This window comes from Borostomias antarcticus (assembly GCF_949987555.1).
Source record: "Borostomias antarcticus genome assembly, chromosome: 4".
NCBI classification, from domain to species: domain Eukaryota; kingdom Metazoa; phylum Chordata; class Actinopteri; order Stomiiformes; family Stomiidae; genus Borostomias; species Borostomias antarcticus.
In genome coordinates, this window is record NC_140237.1 from 29273301 (window position 1) to 29286828 (window position 13528).

At 51.8% G+C, this 13528-nt stretch overlaps 1 protein-coding gene across 1 annotated transcript in view; it reads right to left on the reverse strand.

Annotated features, from left to right (window-relative positions):
- The window catches only part of chd9 (chromodomain helicase DNA binding protein 9), a gene marked incomplete at its 5' end in the record, with an annotated part of 68427 nt that overhangs the window by 16740 nt on the left and 38159 nt on the right, over nt 1-13528 (reverse strand). Inside the window, 11 exons of the mRNA XM_084437424.1 lie at nt 2572-2731; nt 3154-3353; nt 3992-4191; nt 5869-5979; nt 6177-6362; nt 7117-7317; nt 7642-7837; nt 9192-9402; nt 10545-10800; nt 11929-12072; nt 12526-12702. Coding sequence (XP_084293550.1) covers nt 2572-2731; nt 3154-3353; nt 3992-4191; nt 5869-5979; nt 6177-6362; nt 7117-7317; nt 7642-7837; nt 9192-9402; nt 10545-10800; nt 11929-12072; nt 12526-12702 — 2042 coding nt within the window. The remainder of the gene's footprint in view (nt 1-2571; nt 2732-3153; nt 3354-3991; nt 4192-5868; nt 5980-6176; nt 6363-7116; nt 7318-7641; nt 7838-9191; nt 9403-10544; nt 10801-11928; nt 12073-12525; nt 12703-13528) is intronic.

A 13528-nucleotide genomic window follows, 5' to 3' on the forward strand; every position in this document is an offset into this window, starting at 1 on the left:
ACTCATACAGGATGACACTCATACTGTAGACACAGGATCACACACATGCACGCACACACTAACACACACTGACTCATACACAGTCCCACATTTAGACACAGGATCACACACGCACGCACACACACACACTAACACACACTGACTCATACGCGATCCCACACTTAGACACAGGATCACACACACGTACACACACAGACACAGATTCATATCACACACAGCACACACATGCAGCAGTATACGAACTCACACACACTCAACTCGCTCCGTTCTCATATTATGCATGATCTACTGTGCCGTAGGGCTTGACTGGCCTCTAGACACACCTCAGTCACACGGAGAGCCCCCTTACACTGCACCCAGACAGCAGCAGTAACACTCTACACACAGTAGCATCGGATGCACAGATGACACACTTCTGACATGCTTAGGACAGTACAGGCACAGAGGTATGACTGTACAGAGTCGCCTGTGGCGGTGTCATGGAGATGGGTGCCTCCCTGGGCTAACGAGGTGACGAGGGATGAGTCACTAGGGGACACGGGTTCTGTTCTCCCTGGAGCACTGTACATTCGCCGTCATCGTTGTCATTGCGCTGTCACCGTTCGCGTATTTTTCTGTACTCTGCCACTGAATTACTGTGTTGTTTGTAAGCAGGGCACATCTGTAAAAGATACCCACCCATCCATCCATCCATCCATCCATCCATAGTATCCATCTATCTATTTACTGTATCATCCATCCATCCATCCACCCACCCGCCCACCCTAGCTGTGTCAGAGTGTAAACAGAAGCAGGCTTGCTTCTACAGCCCCCGGTCTCTCTCTGTTTAACTGTATAAATCAGGCTGGTCTGGGTCTCGTCTCGCCTGTCCCGGTGACCTACAGTAGGCAGGGGAAGAGCGGTGTGCTAATCCCGCCACGTCTGACGGATGAGTGTCACGACCGGAGCGGTCTCGTCTGGCGGCGGACCGAGTCTAGCGGTGGGCCCGGCTCCAGGGTGGCTGTTGTCTGCTCCTCCCACCCTCCCTCCTCTGAGAGCCTCTAACGTCAGTCTAGCGGTGGGCCGGGCTCCAGGGCAGCTGTTGTTTGCTCCGAGCGCCCTCCCTCCTCTGTGGCCCCGGTCGACCAGGAGCAGCTGCTGTTTCCTGTGGTTGTCAGCACGGCCCTACATCACTCCCGGACAGACAGAACGTGTGTGTGTGTGTGTGTGTGTGTGTGTGTGTGTGTGTGTGTGTGAGGTCTCAGAGTCCCTCTCACATGCACAGGACCTCGCTGCACCAGAACCCACGGCTTACGCAGAGCGACACACACCCAGTCAGCCCATGACGTTACGTGGCCTAGCACCCCCCCTTCCCTCCAACACACACACACAAACACACACACACACAATCTAACTGATCCTCCATAGCCACCATCATAGCGCTTCTATCTTAAAACGTTCCCAGTGACCGAGCAGGGTCTGTGGATCCCCCGTGGGCCCTGCCCCTGTGTCTGACTGTCACATTCCAGTCATGAGTTGGGGGTGGGGGTGGGGGTGGGGGGGTAAACGCCGAGGTCAGCAAAGCCATCGGGCGCGTCCCCGTTTGGCCGGCGCGTCGCGCATCGGACGATCCCTGGCTTCAGCACTACTGGCCGGGGGAACAATAGGGAACGTTCTGTGGAAGCCCCGGGTCTCTGTGCCTAAAGCCCTCACCGCCCCCCTATCCCCCCCCCCCCCCTCTTTAGAAAGCGGAGCAGACGCCGTCCAATCGGGCTCCGTACCTCCCCGCGTTTTCACCCGCGGAAATCTGGCGTCGTTTCTCGCTATCATGTAAATAGAAAGATCAATGACAGCCATTAGCATGGTTAAAAAACCCATTAAGGCCGATATCAGCCTCCGGTCTGATCTGACGCGTACTCGTTAATGATTCCGGGAACCGTCGGATGACACAGATAGAGGTTTCAATTTCTCCTAATTAAAGAGTGGTTTTGACTGCCAAGGCAAAAAAAAACAACATGCCAATTATGACTTCACACGGGCCGCTCAGAACTAACAAGCGCTCTACCTAACACGCTACCTGCATCTTCGAAATGTTCCACCACGTCTTACATACAAAGCAGGTTCCTCTAGCCAGACTCTTTAATTTAAACATGATCAGACAACTCCAACTTTTAATGGGTGACTAGAGGAATATGCTGTACAGGCCCAGGCTAACGGTTAGCCAATGAGCGCCGAGGGCGGGACTAACGCCGTTGTCAAGCTGTCGTTCAACGTCGTGGAGCCGTGTGTTCGGACAATGTGACTTCAGAGGTTCTGTAGAGAGAGCTTCTGGTAACTCGGAGTAGAAGAGGACGACCGTTTGTAGTTGGTAGTAGAAAGAGTAGCGTACTGCGATAATAACATTACTGTTTCACTTCACTCAGCATTGTAATTATGTGGTCTATGGTTGTCATGGCTATGCATCAGCAATGTCGTTATAGTCGAATCTCCCTCCCCCGTGGAAATCGGTTAGAGTGGATGCAACGTCAGACTGGAGATCTCGACGGAGTTAAGGAGTTGACGGTTCAGGCTCAGGCTTGCGGAGGGGCCTACTTGTTGCAGTGGTGTTTGAGGTGCTTCTTGTAGCCGTCGTCCTGCAGCATGTGCTCGGGGTTGTGCTTGCGGATCCACTCGGCCTTGTGGATGTCGAAGGTGCTGGACTGGGTCTTCATCTTCTTCCCCTTCCGGCCCCGGGGCACCGGAGTGGACAGACCTGGGGGAGCCGGGGCAGAGGAGGGGTCACATGTGACAGGACGCCTGCTTCCACGGCCGGGCGGACAAGAGTGGTGGTGACCTCATGGTCTACTCATTAGGGTGGCAAGATCCGGAAATATTCACATGCTTCCCATGGGAATCACAGAATTTCTTCCCATTCATTCCCATAAATGTCCAGTTTATTGCCGTTATTCCCATTATTTCCCATAAATTACCGTGGGGAATTTTAGGAAGTTTGCGGATATTCCCAGAATTTTGCAAACCGACAGCTCATACAGATATAACTCATATTGTAGTTTTGTAACGTATTGGGGAAGTTAGAATGGTTTGTTCATAGAAGGTTTGACCATATTTACAGACTTGGCCCCCATGGTCACCCTTCATCTGAGCTGTGAGCAGAACGCCGTCGGCCTCTCTTACCCAGGTGGTTCTGCAGCTCCTTGGTGCGCCCGTCTTCGGAGGGGGCGATCAGGTCCCACATGAAGCTCTTTATCTTGTCGTCGCCGCGGTAGTGGACCAGGCAGTAGGCCAGCAGGGCCCTGCAGATGGACTCCACGTCGCGCTCGCTCAGCTGCTTCTTAAAACGCCCGTGGAGCAGGATGTCCTTCCACCGGCCCCACCTGGACCGCGCGCACGCACACACACACACACACACACACACACACACACACACACACATACAGGGTTAATACAGAGACACTGGGTGCGTTAAGTAGCTGAGCGCTCAGTCAGCGATCAGTGATCAGAATTCACTTAACGGGTTGCTCAGTTACGCTCAGACTGAGCTGCTCAGAGCACAAGTGAGCAGTTTTGAACTACGATCTGTTTGAGCCAAACACCACGTCATCATCATCATCACCACCTGAGAAAACAAAAACAAGGGGTGCGTTTTGGCTTGGGAATCGTTGGGACGCTGCAGGTGAGAAGTTCTGGTCTCCTAGCAACTCAGCGCTCGGTTAGAGCAGACCGTTAAGTGGGTTTAAAAACCACTCAACGCTCAGAGTGAGCATTCGCTCACTGAGCGCTCCGCTACTTAACGCATCCACTGACAGCACTATTCAACACACGGCCTAGATTATGATCCTAGCCTATTTTCTGGGAGGGTAATAATTTGGTTGTTAAAAACTGGGCAGAAGACGTAGACAGTTGCTTCAGCCTCATGTGAGAGGCACGCAGCAGATGTTCACAGGTAGCCTCGTGTCAGAGGAGGCGGTCAGAGTGAAGGCAGTGTGGGTCGGTCCGGCCCCCTCTCTCTCACCCGTAGACCAGCAGGTTCTTCTCCACCCTGAAGCACTCGGTGCGTCCGTAGCTGTTGAGGCGGTCGTAGGGGCGCCGGAGCTTGGGCTTGCCGTCTTCGCTGTCGCTGTCCCCCTCCGACAGCTCGGCCAGCTCGTCCTTGGTGGCGCTGAAGGGGCGGGTCTGCTTCCTCACCCGCGGCGTGTCGATCACCAGGCTGTTCTGAGGTGACCCAGGGGAGGGGAGGGGATGGAGACGGACGGTCAACAGGTAGGCACATCCAAGTTCGAGCAGTGAATTATCTCTTAAATTCTGCGCGCACACTTGGGCTGCAGGATTGTGACCAAAATTTATAATTGTGATTATTTTTGCCGGATATTGTTATTGTAATCGCGGTTAAGTGTGATTAACTGCGTTGCCCCTCTCATATAAAAACAAGGACAACTCGTTCTCCACTGTTTGCGCAGTATCTGTGCTTCAAGTTCCACTGACACAGATGTTTGCACTAACATTTGCATTAAAATCTAATCATGAATCATAATGACCCTCAACATGAATGACCTGACGCAGGCTTTGGCCTTGTGAATTTTGCGACCCAGCATTTAGGGCCGTATAATGCCTTTACAGCATTATATCATATGCTTGTATTAGGCGATATACTGTAGTAAAGTAATAGTTCATATTTATAATAGTTCAATAGTTAATTCATTTCAATTTGTTGTCGCATATAAAATCTAGGATTGACCAACAGTCCCAGTTTTGTACCATGCAAGTTAACGACAGCTGAGCCTCCAGAAAGTGTCTAACTGCATGATTGCTAGCAGTCTTATTTTTGTTTTTTGCCATTTTTTGGTTTTTCCATCCACTGCAGACAAAATCTGATAAGATAGCTATCTTAAGCAATAGATAGAATTAAATTCAGATGAGTTCAGTACAGTTTTGATGCGAGAATGACACAAAATGTTACAGCAAATTTAATTATAGCCCACATAATGCTATAGCAATGTAGTTTGGTTAACAACTTAAAATGTAATTGAAACAATTCTGTTTTTCTTCATAAATATAACAGTAACATCCAGCATACCCCACTGCTACAATATATTTCTGCTTTATTGAGAAGTTGGGGGATACCCCCTGGGTGAATTGAGCACATGCTTCTTCTTGTAGGCGTTTGGGGGAGTGTCAGGTACTGACCTGACTAAGCACCTCCTGAGGCAATCACATCCCTCTCATCACCTAGCAAGAATTTCAGGTTTTGAGTTTTACAAAGCGCACCCCTACCGCTTTGTCTGTGATTTGTAATGCTAACATGCTGAGTAGAGCTGCTTAAATCCAGGAATTCTTGATTGGATAATGCAGCAGGCGAGTCAAAGGAATGCATTCGTGTCTGCCTTTTAATATATCGCAGAGGGTCAAATCGATAACGATTAATTAGGGCTGCACGATTTTGACGAAAATATATTTACCCGATATTGTAATTGCGAGTAAGTGTGACTAATATTTCACATTTTAAATCCATTTTCTGTCATCATATATCTATATATATATATATATATATATGAGGACAGAGATAAATGTATGCCGTCTACCTTTGTATCATTAAAATAAATTAATTTAAGACTTTTTAAGAATCCGCAGACTAGTCTATCCATTTAGTCTATCAGTAACATTGCTCACAGTGCTCTCAGCAGGAACGCATGTGATTCGTTAGACAGAAGGTTAATCAAAATGTTAATCCTTGTTGGTGCAACCCAGCCTATGGCTCAGTGAAACAATCTCATATCACATGGTTTTATTTCGTTTTGACAATGTGAATAAAATTAATCAGTGCATCTTCACTATGATGAAGTGTGGAGCCCTACAGGCGCGCGCCGCATGCGTCGGGGGTCGGGTACTCACTCTCCCGTTGGCAGTGTCCAGGTCGATCTCCGCTTTCTTGGCCCACTTGTCCCAGAAGTTGGGGTCGTCCAGAGAGATGTCTGTGCGGTTTCCGGACGCCACGAAGCTGGCCTGAAACAAGACACCCAAATCACATCAGGCCGTCGTAATCGGATTGCCGGCTCCTTATGCCTCCGTCTCCAGCGGGAGGCTCCTTCGGTAATAGGCTGCTTCCTGAGAGTCGCAGATACAGACGAAGATAGAGACAGCGTTCTGGACAGGGAGGGTGGGGGGCGGGGGTGGAGGGGGGGGGCGGGGGCAGTATGTACCTTGGCGAAGGTGGACCCCCGTCCTTCAGACTCGATGGTGATGGTCTTGGTCCTTCTCTGGAGGATCTGGTCAATGTCCTCCTCGCAGAACTTGGCGCCCTCGTCCTCCTCGTCCATGATGGCCCCGTAGGCCCCCTTGCGCAACAGGTCCTCGATCTCCTTCTTGGACAGCTGCTGCTGCATTGGCTGGAGGGGGGGGGGGATATTGCATCATTGTTTCGACACAGATGCAGACACAGGCAAACAGCCTAAACTCACACACAAACACTCGCGCAAAAACACATACACACACGCACACACACCCAGACACACTAATGCTGTGTTCACACCGGGCGCGGCGAGATTGGGCGAACTGGGTGGCGCGAATTTTCTCCCGCGGGATCAATGGGTCGCCGTGCGAATCCACCGCAGAAAGTTTAATAAATGTAACTTTTGCGAATGTCGCCGTGCGGCGAATCCTGGTCGCCGCGCCGCCGAGTTCTGCGATTCGCGCCGCCCGTGCCGCCCGCCGCCCAGTTTGCGCGAATTGTAATGACTTTCTATGTAAACTCGCCGCGCCACAGGAAAAAATGAGGGAGGGCTGGGAGAACTGCACCTGAACCGGATCCCTCGCTGGGTCTTTTAAAAATGGAGGAGACGTGGCCATCCTTTCACCCGCGGCGCGTTAGTATGCAGATACGGACTGCGGATGTGCTCAATGACTCCTCAAACCCCTCCTAACCCTCGCGCAGAGGCGCGTTAGTATGCAGATACCGACTGCGAGCGGCCCAGTGACTCCTCAACCCTCTCCTAGCCCTCGGCCAGAGCGCGAGAGCGCCACTAAGCTCCGCGTTGCCCCCTAGCTCTCTCGTCGATGACCCCTCTCCTATCCGCGGTGGCCGCCTGACCCCTCCTCCTGTCCGACCGGGGGTGAAGAGGGCAGAGACGAGGCTAGACTCACCCCTCCTCCTGCTCCTACTGCTCCTCCTCCTGCTCCTCCCAGGCTGTTGTCCCGGCCGCTCATGCTCTGCAGCACGGCCTTGTCCAGGCCCAGCTTGAGGCTGGCGCGGTCGAACATCTCCCGCTCGTACGAGTTGCGTGTGATGAGCCTGTAGACCTTCACCGCCTTGTTCTGACCAATCCGGTGGCAGCGAGCCTGCGCCTGAAAACATAACGGCAAACGAAAAAAACGGCGGTGATTCGGATACAGATCTGATGCTGTACGCTTCCCAATCTCAGTCAGCTCTCGGGTTGCAAAATTCGGGAATATTCGCAAAATTCCCATGGGAATTAATGGGAATGTATATGGGAAATAATGAAAATTAACAGGAATTAACTGGAAAACAGAATTTATTCCCGTTAATTCTCATAAATTTTCTATTTATTCCCATTAATTCTGGGAAGTTTGTGAATACTTCCTGGAATTCTGCAACCCCAATCGAGCTCTGGAAGGAACCGTGTTGGGAGGAACCGTGTTGGGAGGTACCTGCAGGTCGTTCTGAGGGTTCCAGTCGGAGTCGAAGATGATGCAGGTGTCGGCGGCCGTCAGGTTGATGCCCAGGCCGCCGGCGCGCGTGCACAGCAGGAAGACGAAGCGGTCCGAGTCAGGCTTACTGAAGCGGTCGATGGCCGCCTGGCGCATGTTCCCTCGCACGCGCCCATCGATGCGTTCATACAGGTACCTGCAACACGGGAGCACACGGCCATGTAGTACACACACACACACACACACACACGTATATACACAGGCAAACTCTTGCACTCTCTCTCAGCCAGAATTCAAGGTGTTTGAGCGTGATGATCACAGACAGCCTCGTTCTCAGGAGATGTAGCCTTGCCCCCCCCCCCCCCCCCCCCCCCCGCGCTCCTCTTCCCCCCTTCTCCTCCCACGGTCTCCTCTCCGTGAAGTGACCCACTTGCGACCTCTCTGTGTCTGATGTGGGAGCGCCCCGAGGGGGTCTGTGACCCCCCCTGCTGAACCCCACTCGGGGCCGCGGGGCCCCCACTCTGCTACGCTCCGTACCTCGCATGTTTACTCTGCTGCTGAGGACCTGCTCTTACTGCCAGAGAAGAGCAGGGGGGAGAGAGAGAGAGAGAGAGAGAGATGAGACTATGACCGGGATAGGGGAGGGAGTGAGAGAGTGTGTGCGTTTGTGTGTTTGTGTGTATGTGTGTGTGTGTGTGTGTGTGTGTGTGAGTGAGTGAGTGAGAGAGAGAAAGAGAGAGCGAGAGAGAGAGAGAGAGAGAGAGAGAGAGACTAGGACCGGGGGTTAGGGGATGGAGAGAGAGTGTGTTTGTGTGTGAGACTGTGAGACAGAGAGAGAGAAAGAGAGAGAGAGAGAGAGAGAGAAAGAGAGAAAGAGAGAGAGAGAAAGAGAGAGAGAGAGAGAGAGAAAGAGAGAGAGAGACAGGCCGTGCCGCCTGTGAGCAGCTTGGGCTGGATATTTCGCCAGGAAGCTTACTGAAACCGGGGGGGGGGGGTAAGGCCTTGTATGAGAGACAGGGATCTTGCTGGTGGTCTTCTTCTACTTCTTCTTCTCCCCCAGGACCCCCCCTGTCTGCCTGCCACCCTGTCTTTGTTATCACGCCGCGCTGGCCGAGCAGTGGGGGACGCGCCGGTTCAACGGCTCTCTCCTCTGCCGGAGAGCCCCGCTACGAGATTCAGCGTTTCCTCTCAATCCTTGTGTAATGAAGATAAACAGTAGCGGGGATGATTCAACGTCCGCTGAGCCGCTGTAAGCCAACAGCAGATATGATTCAGCGTTTGGCGAGCGAGCCATAAGCCAGCGGCCGATAAGCCACAAAAAAGGCGCTCTGATTGCGCCGCCCAAGACAGGAAATTAAGCAACGATTGCCTCACGTGGGGAAGTCATGTAGAGTTCCCCCTTTTTCTCTGCCTCTAACCCCGCCCCCCCTGCCCCGCCCGCTGGCCGCTGAACCAGTGGTGGTGGGTGGGGGTGGGGGGGCGCCCCCCCTACTCAAGACACACAGCGCCGTCAACCCCCCCAAATGTGTCACTGGCCGTCGTCCCGTTACCTTCTCTGGATGAGGTAGTCCTCCAGGATGTCGAGGCAGCGCACCATCTGGGAGAAGATGAGCACCTTGTGGCCCCCGGCCTTCATCTTGGGCAGCAGCTTGTCGATGAGGACCAGCTTGCCGGCCGACTGGACCATGGCCTGCAGGTGGAAGTCCATGGCGGCCGGGCTGCAGACCTCGCGGAAGTCCTCCAGGATCTTCTCCTCGGCGCCTGGTGGGGAACGCAGACACGGTTATACTGTAGCTCGGAGACGACTGCGAATCTAGGGCCTGTGTATCATCTGGGGGGCGGGGGGACACCTCGTTTATCACACGCTAATTCAATATCAGGGGAACAATGTTCTATGTTCGCAGGGCTAGGGCGCTGGGTTATGAGCGGATGAAGTCGGAAGGATCAGTCGGATGAAGGGAGGAGCGGAGGGGATGGAGTGATGGAGACGGAGAGATGGAGCGATAGAAGAGGGAGAGAGAGAGAGCGCTGACTCAGCCCTGGCTGCTCGCAACTCCGCCTCCCGGGTTGTTCCCCGGACGTGTTGTCGGGTGAGAACAGGCTTTGTCACAGCGCAGTCAGGCCGTCTCTAGAACTCGTCACACACACTGGCCCTTGCTTCCCGGTCCCTTCAGTGTCACATCACGGCACGAACTAGCCGTGCTGCAGGAGCTTTTAACTAGGGCTGGGTATTTGCAAGGACCTTACAATACATGGGTCACGATATGATTGTATCACGATTGTATACATTGAGATGACATTACTCTATTACTACTGCTGCTTATCTATAGCGAGGTAGTTACACTATTACTACTGCTGCTTACTTTTGATGAGGTAGTGCTACATTAGTATTCCATTATTACTACTGTTTATAGTGAGGTAGTTACATTAGTATTACACCAATACTACCGCTGCTTCGCTTTGATGAGGTAGTTACATTAGTATTACATTATTACTGCTGTTTATCTATAATGCGGTAGTTACATTAGCATTACAGTACTCTATTACTACTGCTGCTTTGACGAGGTAGTGTTACATTACTGTATATCATTACTGCTGTTTACCTATAATGAGGTAGTTACACTATATAGTAACAGTATTACACTATTACTACTGCTGCTTACCTTTGATTTGTATTACACTATTACTGTGGTTTACCTATAATGAGGTAGTTACATGAGTATTATACTATTACTACGGCTGCCTACCTTTGATGAGGTAGTGTTACATTAGTATTACACTATTACTACTGCTGCTTACCTTTGATGAGGTATTGTTACATTAGTATTACATTATTACTGCTATTTACTGTACCTATAATGAGGTAGTTCCATGAGTATTAGACTAGTATTACTGCTGCTTACCTTTGATGAGGTAGGGGTGGTTGCAGCACTTCCTCAGCTCCATCATGGTGTTGACCAGGTTGGGCACGTTGGCGTGGCCGGCTCCCTTGGCCAGGAAGGAGAAGTTCTTCTCCAGGATGGCCCGGTAGTATTTCTTCTGGATGTTGGTGAGCTCCACCTCGATGATGGTCTCCTCCTTGGGGGCCAGCTTCTTCTCCACGTCCTCCTTCAGGCGCCGCAGCATCATGGGCTTCAGGATGCCCTGGAGCTTCATGACCTGGGACACACACACACACGCACACACACAGCTTCAATCATCTGAATACACACGTTCATCATCTGAATACACATGTTCACAGCTTCTGGACCTGACACTGACACACACACACACGCACACGCAAACACACACGCACACGCATACGCACACACACACCTTCAATCAGCTGAATACACATGTTCACAGGTTCTGGACCTGGGACACACACACACACACACACACACAGCTTCAATCATCTGAATACAGACGTTCGCACTTCAATTACCTGAAAATACAAACACACACATGCACGCACACACTTAAATGATCTGATGATGACTAGATTCTGATATAATAACCCATATGGGCTGTTTGTCTCTCCAGTATTCGCCTTCTGTTCCTGGGCTAATCCAAATGCAAACATGCTCTTCAACCACAATCGTGTTTTTTGTGTGCCAAGTTAGAACACACTGTTAAAAATGTTGTTTTTAAACAATTAGCACAACGAATAAATGACAATCTGACGAACATACAGTATATAATTAGCGACCGTGTGTGTGTGTGTGTGTGTGTGTGTGTGTGTGTGTGTGCGTGTGTGTGTGTGTGTGCGTGTGTCTGTGTAGGCCAAAATGTCAGAATGACCTAGTTGAAAAAGCCCCGTCCTACTCTGTGATTCCATCTGTACCAACAGGACCTCTTGATCCCTCCGCTAAACCAACACCAGGTGTGGGTGAGCAGTGAAGAAAAATCTCCCTCCTGTCCCTTAAAAGCGCTGCACGACAAATTACCCCCCCTGTACTAACAAAAGAGGATCGGTGAGGGTACAGCGTGCTACGGGGCCATACACAAACACACCAGGCTTCAAAACACACTGGTCGTTGTAGTCTTTCCAGCTACGGGGCCCCACCAGGGCCAAAACACACTGGTCGTTGTAGTCTTTCCAGCTACGGGGCCCCACCAGGGCCAAAACACACTGGTCGTTGTAGTCTTTCCAGCTACGGGGCCCCACCAGGGCCAAAACACACTGGTCGTTGTAGTCTTTCCAGCTACGGGGCCCCACCAGGGCCAAAACACACTGGTCATTGTAGTCTTTCCAGCGCTATCGCTGCACCGTCACTGCTGCTTACGAGGTCGGTGCCTGGGCCTCACCTGCTCTTCGGTCTTGAGGTCTCCGAACTCCTGCATGAAGGTGGTCTCGGAGGGGAAGCGCGATGGCTCCAGGAAGTGCAGCAGGCTGAAGAGTTCCTCCACCGTGTTCTGGAGGGGAGTGCCCGTCAGGAGGACCTTGTGCTCCTGGGGCCACAGGAAGAGAGGGCAGGAGAGGGAGGGAGGGAGAGAGAGAGAGAGAGGGGGGACATCAGTCACAAGTAATAACACACTATGAACATAGTAATAATAGACTATGAACTGCCCATATTTCATCGCAGGCTCAAAACTCATCTCTTCAAGAAGTGCTACAACGATCCTCCCTTTTAAGCACCTATTGTACTTTAGATTGCTATTCTTGCACTTTGCCTTCAGCACTAGATTATGCTCTTAGTCACTTGTTTTAGAAAGGAGTTGCACTTGTGAGTTCTGGCAAGTAGTAGTACATTGGCTTTTTCTACGTTAAATGCAATTATTGTTGGTCGTTTTGGATAAAAGTGTCTGCTAAATGACTGTAATGTACTGTAATGTAATAATATCATCACAAGTAAATAACAGACTATAAACATAATATGTCAATAAGTATGTCTTTCTCCTGACCAGATTCATGAGCTTGAAGCCTTCTAGCAGCTTGCAGTTCTTGTTTTTCAGCCGGTGCGCCTCGTCGATGATGACACAGCGCCACTCGATGGCGTTGAGCTCGGGGCAGCCCCCCAAAATCATCTCGAAGGTGGTGATGACCGCCTGGAACCGGTAGGCCCCCCGTAGCACCCGGCCCTGGGAGAGAGAGACACAGACAAGACACCGGCGCTCAGACACGGGGGTAGCCGCCACACTCTCTCTGTGATTAGGTGCGGTCTGTCGGCCGTTCGCTGCTGCTCCCGGGAGACACCTGGGAAATTACATCCATTTTGAGAGGAAAGAGCCCGGAGATTGTCCTCGAGGAATCTTCTCTGTATTCAGGCTCCACGGGGAGGCAGTGTGCGTGGGTGGGTGAGTGAGTGTGTGTGCGTGTTTTGAGAGAGCGTGTGCATGTGTGGGTGGGTATGTGTGTGATTCCCTGTGTGTGTGTGCGTATGTACAGTATGTGTGTGTGGGAGAGTATGTGTGAGAGAGTGTGTGTGTGTGTGTGTGTGTACAGTATGTGTGAGGGAATACATGTGTGCGTGTGTGAGAGACTATATGTGTGTGTGTGTGTGTGTTCCCCTCAGGGTGCTGTGGCGGTTTGAAGCGGGGCTGATCCGTGCTGTCAGGATGGGGCCCCCGAGGCGGACGGTGACATCACACGGCCTGGCTGACAGACAGCGCGCTGGCAGCTCCACCCCCCCCCCTCATCCCCTCCCACAGAACATCTGCATACTAACAGCCCCTAACTGCCAGTGTCGCGCCACATCACACGGAGAAATGGCGTGTGGCGGGGGCGAGGGGGCTACCGGCTGACGTGCCACCATTCAAATCCGCCGAAGTGCCATGCAGTAAGTACGCCCTCCCCCCCCCCAGTGCATTCTGGGGGGACAGCGCAATCCTAGTATCGCGATGCCAGACGTTGGAGATCTCCGTTGAAAATGGTCGCTCTCTCAAATTGAGAGAGGTCAATGGTCAA